The sequence below is a fragment of the Episyrphus balteatus genome, chromosome 1, assembly GCF_945859705.1.
Source record: "Episyrphus balteatus chromosome 1, idEpiBalt1.1, whole genome shotgun sequence".
Classification (NCBI taxonomy): Eukaryota; Metazoa; Arthropoda; class Insecta; order Diptera; family Syrphidae; genus Episyrphus; species Episyrphus balteatus.
The window spans coordinates 164177411-164192239 of NC_079134.1; the positions used below are offsets into that span (position 1 = coordinate 164177411).

General features: G+C 27.8%; 1 protein-coding gene across 1 annotated transcript; it reads left to right on the forward strand.

Annotated features, from left to right (window-relative positions):
* The first annotated feature begins 4476 nt into the window (after positions 1-4476).
* LOC129907229 (flexible cuticle protein 12-like) lies at positions 4477-5240 on the forward strand. The gene is made up of 2 exons (XM_055983329.1): positions 4477-4592; positions 4671-5240. Exons 1-2 carry the CDS (start codon positions 4581-4583, stop codon positions 5127-5129), a joined length of 471 nt encoding a protein of 156 aa, XP_055839304.1. The 5' UTR covers positions 4477-4580; the 3' UTR covers positions 5130-5240.
* The last annotated feature ends 9589 nt before the right edge of the window (positions 5241-14829 follow it).

Genomic DNA, 14829 nt, shown 5'->3' on the forward strand with positions numbered 1-14829 from the left:
ATTGTGACTGCTAGACTATGACAAGCATGTGTTAAAATTAAAAAAATAAGTTTCCCTTTCAGTTGAAGCAAAACCAAAAGTTCCGAAAAGATTTCTAGTTTTCATAATATTTACTTAAATATAAATAGTTTAGAAATAAATTTGATTTTTAACCCGTTAAATTCTTAATCTCTAATCTGGAAATATAAAATAAAAATAAATTGATGCATAGAAGTTAAAATATGATGTAATATAGTTATTGGAAATATTTGTTTTTTAATTTTCGATTCCCGACTAAAGTAATCAAATATGACAGAAATGTAGAAGAAAACAATATAAGGGACATTTTTAGGATTTTATAATCTATATTTGGGTAATTCCATGAAAAAGTGGACACGAATTTTGAACAAATTATGCAGTCTTTTTTACTTTTTTTATTAGCAAATTACTATTTACAAACGTCAACTCTTTTTGCAAGTTGCAAGAAAAGATTCTTTGTTGTATTCCCTTATGGATAGACATCAAATTCAGGGAGTTTAAATAATCTTAAAGCATTTTTATAGCATAATCTTGCCAACAACAGAAGAATTTCAGATAAAAATGACGGAAAAACAAGGAAACTAAAAACATGATGAGTCTAACAGTGACGATGACAACACCCCCTCGTTATTGGTAAAATAAATTAACATTTAAGCAAGCTTCGTTACACAATATTCGATTTAAAAAAAACTTGAGTGAAAATGCATCTTTTCTTTACATTTACAACCACAAATCACAGGTAACATGAGTTACCAAAATAATGTAACGTGAGTTACCTAAATATTTTAAAATTTTTCCTCGAAATATTGAAAAAATGTTTCGTTTTGTCACTTATATTAAAAGCTTGTAATTTTTTATGTATGGAATCTTCATTAAAAACAAATAAAGATTCTTAATTTCACATAAAAACTTCATACTGTCGGTGTCTTAGAATTCGTGTCCGATTTTTGTAACGTGAGTTACCATCAAACTTTTATTTTTCCCAAGCAAATGTTAAAAATAAAGTAAATTTTGTTAGTTAATTATGAAAGTAATAGTTATGCTCCATTCATGGATAGTAATTTCGTATCAATTTACATTAAAATTGACAAAAAAAAAATTATTTATGTGTTGGAAATTTTTGTGAATGTAACGTGAGTTACCATGGAATTGCCCATTTCTATTTTATTGCTCCATAACATTAAACCATTTTTTAAGGAAACTGATTAATAAAGAAAAAATGTACGTAATTTTAAATCGATGAATCATTATGAATGACTTATAAAGATATCTAAAAACTAATCGATTTATTCATGAATCACGAAAACACATACACGCTTTGTTCGAATTTTTATAAAAAAAATTTCAATTTCCAAGAAATATACTATTTAAAATAGAAGTCAATTCAATAAAACATTTAATATTTTTTTTTAAATAAATATTTTTGGTTAGATTTTATTTTTTTTTTATTCACTACAACTCTGATAAAGGATTTTTTGGAATATCAACACCATCATCATTTGGAGCATAATAAGATGATGAATAATCTTCATTTGTTGCATCAAATTTTACAGTTGCTCCATCGCTGGCAAATAATGTTTCAGCAGAACTGAAATCTGACACAATTATATCATCACTTAAATCCTCACCACCAACAAAATCACTATTATGATTTGTAGATTCAGCTGGTCTTGCTTTACATGATGAAAACGTTAATAATGAAAATAAGATTGCAATACTGAAGATCAACAGCTATAACGAAATTAAGGAAAAATATTATTTTTCTTTCACTCTTTTTTAAGATATTTTATTTTATAATTTACGCATTTATCCATTTTAGAAGAAATAAATGTGATATTAGTAACTTAAAGTAACTACTATTCGATTTATTTTGAATTCGTGAGTCTTTTATAGAAAATATACAAAATCAATCCAAAGGTGTTAATCAATTTTGTATTCTTTAATAACAAGCAGAAGTAAGAAGTGCTAAGAATTAAAACAGTCAAATCGGGTTGAAACTGATTTGTAAATAGAGATTTGAAAATTTTACTTCTGAAAGTAATTTTATTACGGACAAAAGGGGCAGCTATAATTTCACATTTCAAATTTGAATATTGGTTACAAGAAAACATTATTTTTAACTCAATTTCCGTCTTATTTTGTCAAAATTCAATGTGTACTTTAACAATAAATATCGACTATTTATTAAATTCTTAAATTGATAAAAAGGTTTTTTTTTTTTAATATACATTTATTTAGATTTGGTACAGTCGGTGTTCTCATTTAGCGAAAAAAGTTTAACAGAAAAATCTTGCTGATTTAATAAGTTTTTGAGATTTCAGATTTCAAAGTTTTTAAAAGGCTTGATTAAAGAATTTCTTAAAAAGAAATTTTGTCCCAGAAATATGAAATTGGTGAGCAGCTCCAAAGATTTATTAAATTAATTTTTAAGTATACTTTGATATCGCGAGTTAAAATCAATATGTAATTATGTACCTATGCGTTTTTTTATTTTAAATCAAGTTCTTAACTCAGCTATTTTGTTTCAATTTTTTTTTTAATATTTTGCTTTCAGTTTTTACATGTAGGCAAGTGTTTAGAATTAAATAAATAACAGAGTGGAATACATTAAAATTGTTTTCTTTTTTTAAATTACAACATCTTTTTCTAAAGGGTTTGAACTCCAAACGAATGTTTTTTATATTAAAAACAAATATTTGTTTTAAATGTTGGAGCTGTTTTTTTTTTGTTCACTACTATAACGAAAAAAAAGTTTAAACATTTTTCAAAAAAATAAAAAAAAATAATTTGGTATGGCATAAAAAAAATATTTTTCGACACACAAAGATAAAATTTCAAAAATATTCAACTAGGTACCCATTCCAAAAAATTGATTTTACATAAACAAAATTAAATATTCAATTTAGATTTTTAATTTTTCAAAATTTGAATATTATGTTCGTTTTCTTACAAATAGGTTGAGTCGTTTACCAGAAAGTCCTAGAAAAAAAAACGGCTCTATTCAAAAAATATTTTTTTTATTTATAAAGTTTCAAAGACTTCTATCAAAATCATTAAGCCGTTTTAGGCAAATGCAAGCTTTTTTCAACCGATCAAAATAAAAATGAAATTTCAATTTCAATTTCTCCTCAAGAGAATATCCTAAAACTCATAAATACCGATTATAAACTAAATCGCTTCGTTGATTTTTGTTTAAGCTCGAAATAAAGACAGAAACACGAAGCAATAAATTTGTTATGTGATTTCAATTATGTCTTGTTTTGAGCTTTACTCTTCACTATTTTAGTTATAAAGTTTTAAAAAAAAACTAATTTTTAAATAATATTTTTAAGTTTAATCCAAAATATATAATTTTCTGTAATATGTTGCTTTTTTTAATCCGAATCAGAAGTCACAAATTTTTAATTTGCTTTCAAAAAACCATTAGTTATCATTATTATTAACCTAGAAAAATTATACAAAGAATTTCACTTAAGAAATACCTGATTAAACAATTTTGAATTTTCAAAAATTTCCGTTTCCAATATCTTTAAAAAAAAAAACATTTTTTATTAAAATGGATAGGTAAATTTGCACTAAAAAATATGGTTTTTTGTGAGTGCAAAAGTAGTTTTCCAAAAACAAAAATTGAACGATGATGTAATGACGTCAAAACAATAGGTCAAAAACACGTTTTTGAACTTTTTATGTTCAAGTAGGTATTTCAAAAGTGTGACAACTACAAATTTGGAATCGGCACACAAACTATTCCTTAGAAAAAAGGTATGATATGATTGATTTAAACTCTATTTTCATTGCAAACAAAAGTCACACCCGGAACATTTTTTCATTTGATTATAATCAGACATAAATTTGTAAGGCTTTATGATGCTTGCAAACATATGTTTTGTAAGGTCACACCCGTAACACATTTATGTAGATATATTAAATTCAAGGTGAGTAATTTTAAACGTAAGAGTGTCACAGAGAAAGAGCTAAAATCCGATCGAATTGTTCTTTATTTTTAAATTTAAGGTCATTGTTCTTTACCTAATTTTACAACAAAACCATTAAATTTATCAATAAATAGTTTCACAATTTTTTGTCTTGTTGACTTTTTTGTTATAAAATATTCAAGTCACACTTTAGGGAAGTAATTTTTCGCAAACATTGTTATGAATTATTAAAGGAACATGTTTACCAGTCACATTTTGCAATATATTAACACTTCTTTGTTTGAGATCGAACAAAACTATCAAACTTCTAATTAGTTCTATAAACTGTTAACCAAAAAATCATCCAGCTTAGTTCAAGTTGTCAAACAGCCATCCATGGAAAATTGTTTAACTTAACAAACAAGTTGTATATTTTTTTATTTCATATTCTTATCAAAACCAGAGAATTTAGAAAAATAGTTAAAATTCTAAATATACAACAATTTATTCATCGTAAAAAATGTGTCTCCCAAAATATGCTAATTTTTAGGCAATATCTATATAAGCTTCTTACATTCTTGAATCTTTTAGTAGTTCTTTGTTAATCTATCGTTGGATAAGTTTGAAAAAAATATATTAATCTCTATCATGTTGAAATTTGTAAGTTTTGTGTTTTTTTTTAATTTAAAATTGAAAAATTAGTCATCACTCAATAAAACTGTTAAATTTTTTGAATAGGTGAAAATTCTTTTCGTCATTGGCTTTGTTGCTGCCATTCCACTCCGAATTGAAAATGATGAAGAGTCCACTGTGATACCTGAAGTTATTTCCATTATTAAATCAGAATCAAATCAAGATGCTGATGGTTCATACAATTTTGTCTATGAATCCAGTGATGGTAGTGGTCGCGAAGAAAATGCTGAAATTGTCAACCCTGGAACTGAAGATGAAAAAATCAAAATTACTGGATCATACAAATATATTGATGCTGATGGACAAGAAGTTTTGGTAACTTATACCGCTGATGAAAATGGATTTGTTCCTATTAGTTCAATTATTCCAAAAGAAATTTCTGATAATGCTTTGGCAGCTAAGGATTTACCAAAACTAGAACATGTTCAAGAGCTTGCTCAAGATCTTGTTCCACCAGTTGAAGAAGAAGCAGATTATTCAAATACTGAAGCTTATACCGAATAAGTTGAAAAATGGTGCGAAATAATTAGTTTTTAGTGGTTAGTGTCCTTTAGAATTAAAATTAGTTTTACGATTTCTGTGAAATAAAAAAAATTATTCTTCTATTCAGTTCAAATAAAAAGTCTTTGGTTAAAAGAAAAAAGAAAAGACGGGAAGTTAGGAAAGTTATGACTGAAAAAAAAAATTATATTTTTGTGCCGGAACTAAATCAAGATATGTGATGAGTTATACATCACCAGTCCTCGGGTTGACAATGAAATCCCTCACAACGATGTTCTGCGGGTTTCTTTTAAAAACTCACCAATACTGCCGTGCTAAGCAAAAAGGGCGCATATCCATTTTTGTAGTTTTTAGATAAATGCATTTTACTGACAAGGGAAAAGGTTGAGAATTGTAAATGTGCTGAATTTCAAAAATGATTTTAAGCAACTTGTAGTAGGAAAATTATAATTTTTATTTTACACAATAATTTATATATTGTTCAAGCTTCGCAAATGCGTATCAAATTTTTTATTTTTTTTTTTTTTATTTTTAAAGTTAGTAATAAATGCATTTTTCTATTGAGGAATACAGCGGAGTAATACCGTTGTGCTCATCTTCATTGACTATTTTGAGCCACTTGGAATTGAAAATGTGCTGTTTTTAATTAACATACAAATGAGGAATTTTTTCAGGATGTCAAATATGCCTTTATCTAAATTTTGGTCAAAAAGGGCACTTTTTCGCTTAGTACGGCAGAATAGGCAAGTATCTATTAATTGTAGAAAAATACTTGAAGAAAAGACGGCGCTTTTTTATTTTATATAAAATTCCTTCAAAGGGGAAATTGAATCTATGTTTAGGACCAAAATTAACAGTATACAAGGTGTCCCAAAAGTAATGGATCAAACGAAATATGCTGATAGGCCAACTTTAGGGCTCTCAGAATTTGGTAACTTGTTCATCCCAAATCCTTACGGTTTTCGATTTAATGCAGTTTTTGTGAAATTTCGAAAAATCCCGACTTTGCAACAGTATTTTGCCTCCTCCGCTCATAATTGATTTTTGTTTTTCACAATTTTTTCACTAAAACATTGCCTAATAATAAGAAATAATTAATTTATCAAAATATTTTTTATTTCATATGGAATTTTGCTGCAAATTAATTAACAGTTCAAAGTGCAAAGTCGGGGTTTTTCGAAATTTCACAAAAACTGCATTAAATCGAAAACCGTAAGGATTTGGGATGAACAAGTTACCAAATTCTGAGAGCCCTAAAGTTGGCCTATCAGCATATTTCGTTTGATCCATTACTTTTGGGACACCCTGTATACTTGCCATATGACCAAAATGAAATAAGTCATTTTTCGTGGCTTTAATGATTTCCATTATTTTTAACTCTACTACTTTCAAAATACAAAAAATATTTTTTGGACCGTTATTACCTTCCTGCTTTAGAATCAATTTTTTAATTCTAATGTCTTGTAAACGACTTACCTCAACATAACTGAAAATTTGTGTTAAAAATAAAGTAGTAATAGACCAGTGCCAATCCGGTTTTCAGAAGGCAAAAGTTGAACAAATTATTAGCAGCATAAGGGTGGTGGAAAAATGAAAAGGGAAAAATAAATTGCCCACAAAAAAATGGGGGGAAAGGGGGTGGGTGGGCGAAAAAGTGGGGTGGGTGTCAAAAATCATGGTTTTTTACGATTTCTGTCAAAATTAGACGTGCTATCGAAAAAAGTCAAATGCAAAAGTTGTAGGTAGTATATAAATGTCTACAACTTTTACTCAAACAATTTTTTTCTATAACCTCAAAAATATTGAAAAAAATGCAAAAATACGATTTTTTTATTTTTTTTTTTTATCTTTTACAAAAATAGTTGGATTTTAACAAAACTTGGTTAAAAATTACTTTGTTATGTTTTCTATCTACTAAAAATGTTTTTTGAGCAAAAAGTTAATTTTTGGATTTTTGACGAATTTAATTTGAAAAAGTTGCCTATTTTTCAATCAAAAAAGTTACCGAAAAAATTTTTGATTTTTGAAAAGTTTGGAATGCAATTATTTAGCTTAAAACCGTTTTTAAAGATTGTGTGGAAAAACTATACTTTTGTTTTAGAAAATATTGAGAACAATTGAAAAAAAAAACAAAAAAAACGATTTTTAAGATTGATTTTTCCGTAAATGACAGTAATATTGGCGAGAAATAATTTTACATAGAAACCAAATTATACTTTTCTAATGGTCATTGACCTTTTTAATTTGAATCAAGCACTAGAATAGCTCTAACGTGCAAAGTTTTTGAGATATTGAATTTTGAACGTCGCAAATGCTATTTTTCTGATTTTTGGCATGGTAATATGTCAAAAACGTGATGTGATAGAATTTTTCTGACTTCAGATTCGAGCTCAGCGCACAAAAAACCATTAGAAAAATATACTTTGATTTCTATAAAAAAAAAACTTTTTGACTAGTGAAATCGAACAGGGCAGAAAAAATCGAATGCAAGTTCTTTACTTGAAAATTTTTCTTTTAATTATCGATTTTATTTGAAAAATTGCCAAGTAAACAATCAAAATTTAATTGATTCAAATTTAAAACCAAACAGTATTTTTTGTGTCAGAATAATTTTAATAAACGAAAACTGGGATCTTTTTTTAACATTTATGTTTTTGTTGTCATTTCACTATTTTTTACAAGGTATTCCGGTAAAATTTTAAATTTATATTATAGGCGCTAGGCTTTCCTTAAAAAAGTCTCAAGCTTGGGAGCGGGTCATAATTCTGCTTGTGAAAATTCTGTACGACAAAATTCTGTGAGGTCAAAATACTGTAAGACCATAATTCTGTACGTCATTATACTGTAAATACAAAATTCTGTACGTCAAAATACTGTATGAACAAAATACTGACTTGCAAAATTCTGTTTTGTAAAATTCTGTACGGCAAAATACTGTATTTTCAATACAGTATTTTTAAAGAAATTTCCTTTGATAAAAAAACACTAAATACTAGCTTTAAATATAATTATTGACAGTAAAGTTGTAATTTTATACAAACAAAATTATTAAAGTAAAAAAGTAAATCAATTCTAGGAACACAAATCAAAATACAAAATACATTTTACAAAAAAAATCTCAAAATCAATATAAATTTATTTTTTTTTTCATCCGTTTTAGGTATGCAACGTGGTTTAATGCAGATTGTTTTTTTTTAAATAAGTGTAGTTTTGTTTTCTCTCTCTTTTTTCCGTAATTCCTAATAAAGTACCTAGATTAATCAGCATTAGAAGCTTGCCTCTTTATATATGTAGTTGATCTCTTAGAAATTCAAAGTAAACCCTCTTTTAAATATATCTAATCTATATTTCAAAATTCTGTAAAAATTCTGTAAAAAATATCGTTTTGATAATGTTCATTATCAAAACGATATTTTTTACAGAATTTTTACAGAATTTTGATGTACAGAATTTTGAAATACAGTATTATGACCAACCAGAACTTTGCTATACAGAATTTTGACTTTCAGAATTTTGTTCGTATAGCATTTTGCACATACAGAATTTTGACATACAGTATTTTGGCATACAGTATTTTGAATACAGAATTTTGCAACATACAGAATTTCGACCCCAACCCCTCAAGCTTTCCATATTTCTTTATTTTTTAAGGCAGTTGTATTCGAATATCTAAGGGTAGGGACCACACCCTCTGATTAGAGAATGTCTATTTTTAAAATGTTTATTTTGCTAATTCAACTATATAAAGTTCTATCCCAAGTACTTTATAATATTTGATGAAAATTCAGTGAAAATGGGCGGTTACCACGCCCCCTGGCAAAAATTCTATAATTTTAAATTGTTTAACTTGTATAAACTACCATAGTTCTACCATTTTACCAAGTTTCCAGATTCTACGATAATCGAAAGTGTTCTAAAATATTTGATGAAAATTGTGCGAAAATGGGCGGTTACCACACCCCTGATGTGAAAATCTCAAATTACAAGTTTCTACGATACATTTTATTAAAAATCAATTCAGCATTGGCTAAGGAGCCAAGGATAATAATGATTCCACTTAAAAAATTGGTCATCTTATGCCTAACTGCGGAGAGAAAGTATCGTCAACCTAATCTAATTCGAACATGGTTGTTGGAAAAAAAGTTCAACGATCCCATAACTAAAGTTTCATTGTTGAAGTCACAGAAAAATGTAATCAAACTTAATTTTTGTAGGTTAGTAGTTTTAAAAAATTAAGTAACAACCGTGCAACATTAGTAACAATAATTTTTTATTACGAAAATTAACACATAATGATGATACCTCAAGAGAATCACATTTATACTTAACGTTCACGTCCCAGTTACATTAATAAAAATAAAAGAAGAAAAAAAAAATAAACAAACAACATCTATTTTAACCTTTTTAGTCTTAATCTTCTTTTTGCTACTAGGTTTGCCTATACTGAGCTCATATAATTAATTAACTGCACTTGTTCTTCAATTTTTCTACCTCACAGTCAAACATAATTATACTCTAACCAAACCGCAAAAGTCATGCGTGATACGCGATAATGAGCTTCCCATGTCTCTAAGCTCGTCAAACTGTTGATGTCTATCATTCTTTTTTTGAGAAACATTCATCACAACGTAATTATATTTATTGTAGTTTTTTTTTTTTTTCAACATAGGCACACTTAATCTTCCTTGAAATTCCTTGAGAAGTTGACATTATCTCTATGAAATTATTTAAACCATTCAACAAGATCCATAATTTGCTGACACTATAAACTCTGTACATTCCACTGGCTGTCAGTTGAGATGTCAAAAAAATTCATCCATTTACATAAAAATAGATCTTCACTTATCTCTTCACATAAAAATCACCAATTTATGGGTTGAAGTACTTTTAGCCAAGCTGCTATAGACCACATAAAACCGTTAGTAGATCATTTCTATGCGTCATTATAAAAATGTCTAACATTCAAAACAAGCAATATATTTGTTATTTATGGCCTCAAACTTAATGATCTTCCCTCTCGTCTCGCAAAGCTTCAATTGAAATTGCAAGTTGAATATCGCTTGTTGCTGTTGAAATGATGCAGCTGATCAAGACAAGAATGCCGGTCAAACAGATGAAAAAGTATTTTCATTTTTTTATAAAATTGCAGGGCAACCCATTGTGAATATAAATGAAAAGCGACAATAGCAACCGGTGGACGGCGGGGGTGATAGTTGAAGATCCCATTGGTCTTGATGAAGAAGATTGGTTATAGGAAAAAAAAGGTGAACCAGAGGCACTCCCTTGTGGCTGCCTTGAGTCATGTGCACAGCACAGCGCAAGCGCAACCTGGTCCATCATATCACAAAGGCCAGATTCCGAGTTGGAAGACTAGTTCAGCCAGAGTGCGTTATGACTTGGGTATAGAGAATAGAGTGTGTGGGAAATGTCAGATCCATAAATGAAAATGATGTCTTCATTTTTTTTTTCTTCTTCTCTGTCTGTTTTTGGTTATCGAAGTGGTATATAATAGACTTATTGTTCAAACTTGCATATTATTTGATATTGAGTCATTTTGATCAGTTTGAGGATCTTTTGTGATCGAATTCTCACGGTGAAGAATATGTATTTTAAATAAATTGTAGGTAATCGAAATACATAAATGGCTACGATTTTAAAAATGGGTTATTCTATAACTTTGACAGAACTTCACTTCCTTATAATTCACAGATTTGTTTTTCTTGTACCAATTTTTTAATTTTTTCAACAAACTCTAATAAAAAATATACTTTAATCATTATCTTTAAAACAATTAAATCCGTGTGTTTAAACAACATTGTTTAATATTGTTGTAAATTTGGTCTCAAGAAAGCGACAGCTGAGTAAATAACAGAACACAGTAAGGGATTAAATTCTGTTTTTGGGTATTCTTAGAACAATAAACTTTTGTTCATGATAAGTAGTCTGAGTGTATTCACCCTATTTAAGTTTATCGCAAAAATAGCAGGAGATAAACAGATGTTATAATAAAGTTTTTTGGCTAAGGCTGAAATAGTTTTCATAAATTTTAAATTCTTGGAGTATTTATTTATTTTTTGGATTATAGCATTTTTAAAAAACAATGTAAAACAATTGTTAAGTTAATTCTAATTGATTGAGAAATTCGTTTTACCATATTTCTAGCTTAAGTTTATGATACCTACTGATTGAAAAGAAAAATTTGTTTGAGGATTTTATAGATAGCTTTGAAATTTTCAGTAGTAGGTACACTGTGGTGTATGCGTAACTTTTGTAGTGAATTTTGAGAACTTTTAAATTGTTTAGTGCAAATTTTGCATTTTGAATATTTATTGAACTATGAATTGGGAATTGTATGATGGATAAACGAGTGCAATTGGTTTTAAACGTCTGGTGGTTTTTCATTTTTCAGAATTCCGTGATTCGTTATCACGATATTTTAACAAAAAAAAAATCAAAATGTTTTTGGTTTCTGAAATGAAAAAAAAAAAAAATTATATATCTTTAAAAAAAAATGGTGGGGTAACGAAAAAAAATGTTGTACTACTTTGGGCTAACGTTGGGCATACGAAGCACAGTGCAAAATTAACAATTTTTTTACTGATAAAAAAAAAATTTTTGAGGTGAAAAAAAATAAATCCGTTATAACATAAGAACTAACGGTGGATTTGCGAAAAAAAATTGTCCTATCCTGGCCTATCGAAACAGTTAGGTTTAAAAAAAAAAAAACTAGCTTTTGGGGGTGCCAACTTCACATATCCAAGCATACATAGTAATATCTAAAAACTAACAGGTTACCTTATTGAGCTGTAGATAAAGAAATCTTATTAAAATCAACGATTAATATTTGAGTTAAAAGTTCATTTAACCCATTTCCGGCGGCTACCAGTTTAGTTGACTTAGAAACTTGAAATTTTACACACTATCTGTTTTTGGCCCAATTAGAGGAAATCTGAAAAAAAAATTTTTGGAAAAGCTTTTGGTTTTCCAGAAAATTCACGTTGCGTTTTCGCAACGTTAGCCGAAAGGGGTATCAAAATTTTTGAAATAATTTATTTTTACATGGAGTATGAATCAATTTTATTTGAGTATTTTTATGAAGAAATTAACCAAATAAAGATACACTGGGTAATAAAAGGTTGTTGAAAATAAAATAACAAAATTTCTAATAAGGTAAACATTATATTTTGATATTTTATGCTTACTAAGAAAGGTTTTTTTTGTGGTACTGATCGAAGCATTTTGGATATGAATCAAGATATTACATTTCTTGCAGAAAAAAACGTATTGTCTGAAACACTTGCGACATCGTTTTGGTGACAGGATGTTTGATGTTGTCAAAAAAAATGATAAAAGTGACTACTTCATTCAATTCTTATTGTAGTGCAATTACTTAGTGATAACTTCTCTGAATTGATTCCTTTCAAAAATCGATAAACCAAATCAGCACCCGCCAACAATCGACAATTTTTTTTAAGTCTCATAAACTAGAATACCGTCTTCTAACAGGTAATTTGATTTATTCTCAATGCAGAGCAAAAAACCAACTCTTGTGTTGTATTAACATTCATAGTTCGTGAGAATAGAAGTGGTAAATCAGAGCTGACCGAACTCAAACAAATGAGAAAAAGTCATGGTTTCATTGATTTTGCATTCGATAACGAAAATGAAATTGCACCTGTTTGCTGGAACAACAATTGTAACAGTCTTATCAAATCATTTGATGGACTCACCACTATATCAGGATCAAATAAAATGAAAACTTGTCAACATTCCAATGCCAAATTCAATTCGTGAAAACATCATAACGATGGATGGAATTGATTTATATGATAACGCTACAAGCAAGTTATCGGATTCGAACTGATCAATTATATTTGACTATCAAATGCGCTGGATGAAGCGTTCCCAAAAGTATTGAAAATATATGGCATTTGCAAAAAGTTTGGTAAGGAAACACCAATGGCAAAACTAGAATTTAGAATCTTTGTTGTAAATTCCATGTTGCAATCAGAAACAAATGAACCAGATATCCAAACGGAAGGAAATCCCAATGAAGTGCTCCATTTCGACGTTGTAAGTGTTCTAGCCAAGCTGCTTTTCCTCCAAGAAATGTTACATCCCGATTCAACAAAAATACTTCGATGAATACCGCACAAAATCCCATTCTTTGAAAGCATAAAATTACCAAATTATAATGTATAACTTATTACAAATTTTGTTATTTTATTTTCAACAATCTTTCATTACCCAGTGTATCTTTATTTGGTTCATTTCTTCATAAAAATACTCAAATAAAATTTATTCATACTCCATGTAAAAAAAAAATTATTTCAAAAATTTTGATACCCCTTTTGGCTTACGTTGAGAAAACGCAACGTAATGCTTTCATCTTACCTGACAAGCAGGCAACTCAAATAAATTACTTCAGCACTATTTTAGAATATAATTTGAACCCTTATTTACCTGTAGTTGAGACTATTTAGAAAAATTATAATTTTGACTATATTTTTCAAAAGTTCAAAAATTTTACCTCAAAATTTTGAAAAACTCGATTTTTCATAGCCCCAAAAATGCTCGAAAAAACTTTTTTACAAAAAAATCAAAAAACAGGTCGATTAGATAATTTGACTATCTTTCCAAATAATTTTTTAGTTTATTTACAAATATAATCAGTTATGTTCCAGAAGTCTTCAAACATGACGTTGCGAAAACGCAACGTTAGCCGGAAATGGGTTAAAAGGGCAAAAAAAGATGTTTTTGAATTTATAATCAGACATGTAAAAAATCATTTTTTTTTAATGCATTTTATTCAGTTGCAATAAAAAATTTTTTTTAATGCAATTTTTTTATTTGCAATAAATATATATTTTTTTTTTAATTTGTAATGGAAACATTATATATTTATTGCAAAAAAAAAATTTCGAAACATTACAAATTAAAAAAAAAAATATTTAGTGCAAATAAAAAAAAAATTTGCATTAAAAAAAAATATTTTTTATTGCAACTGAAAAAAAATTTACATTAAAAAAAAGTTTTTATTGCAACTGAAAAATGTTTGCATTAAAAAAAAAATATATTTTTTGCAAATAAAAAAAATTGCATTAAAAAAAATGATATTGCTGCTGAAAAATACATATTTGAATTGAAAATGAAATTTTTATTGCAAATCAAAATATTTTGGGAGCGGGTCATAATTCTGCTTGTCAAAATTCTGTACGACAAAATTCTGTGGATTCAAAATACTGTAATACCATAATTCTGTACGTCATTATACTGTTAATACAAAATTCTGTACGTCAAAATACTGTATGAACAAAATACTGACATGCAAAATTCTGTTTTGTAAAATTCTGTACGGCAAAATACTGTATATCAAAATTCTGTAAAAATGCTGTAAAAAAATATCGATATTTTTTTACAGCATTTTTACAGAATTTCGATTTACAGAATTTTGATGTACAGAATTTTGAAATACAGTATTTTGACCAACCAGAATTTTACTATACAGAATTTTGACTTTCAGAATTTTGTTCCTACAGCATTTTGCACATACAGAATTTTGACATACAGTATTTTGGCATACAGTATTTTGAATACAGAATTTTGCAACACACAGAATTTCGACCCCAACCCAAATATTTTGCATTGAAAAAAAATTTTATTGCAAATAAAAAATTTTTCTGCATTGAGAACAAAATTCAAT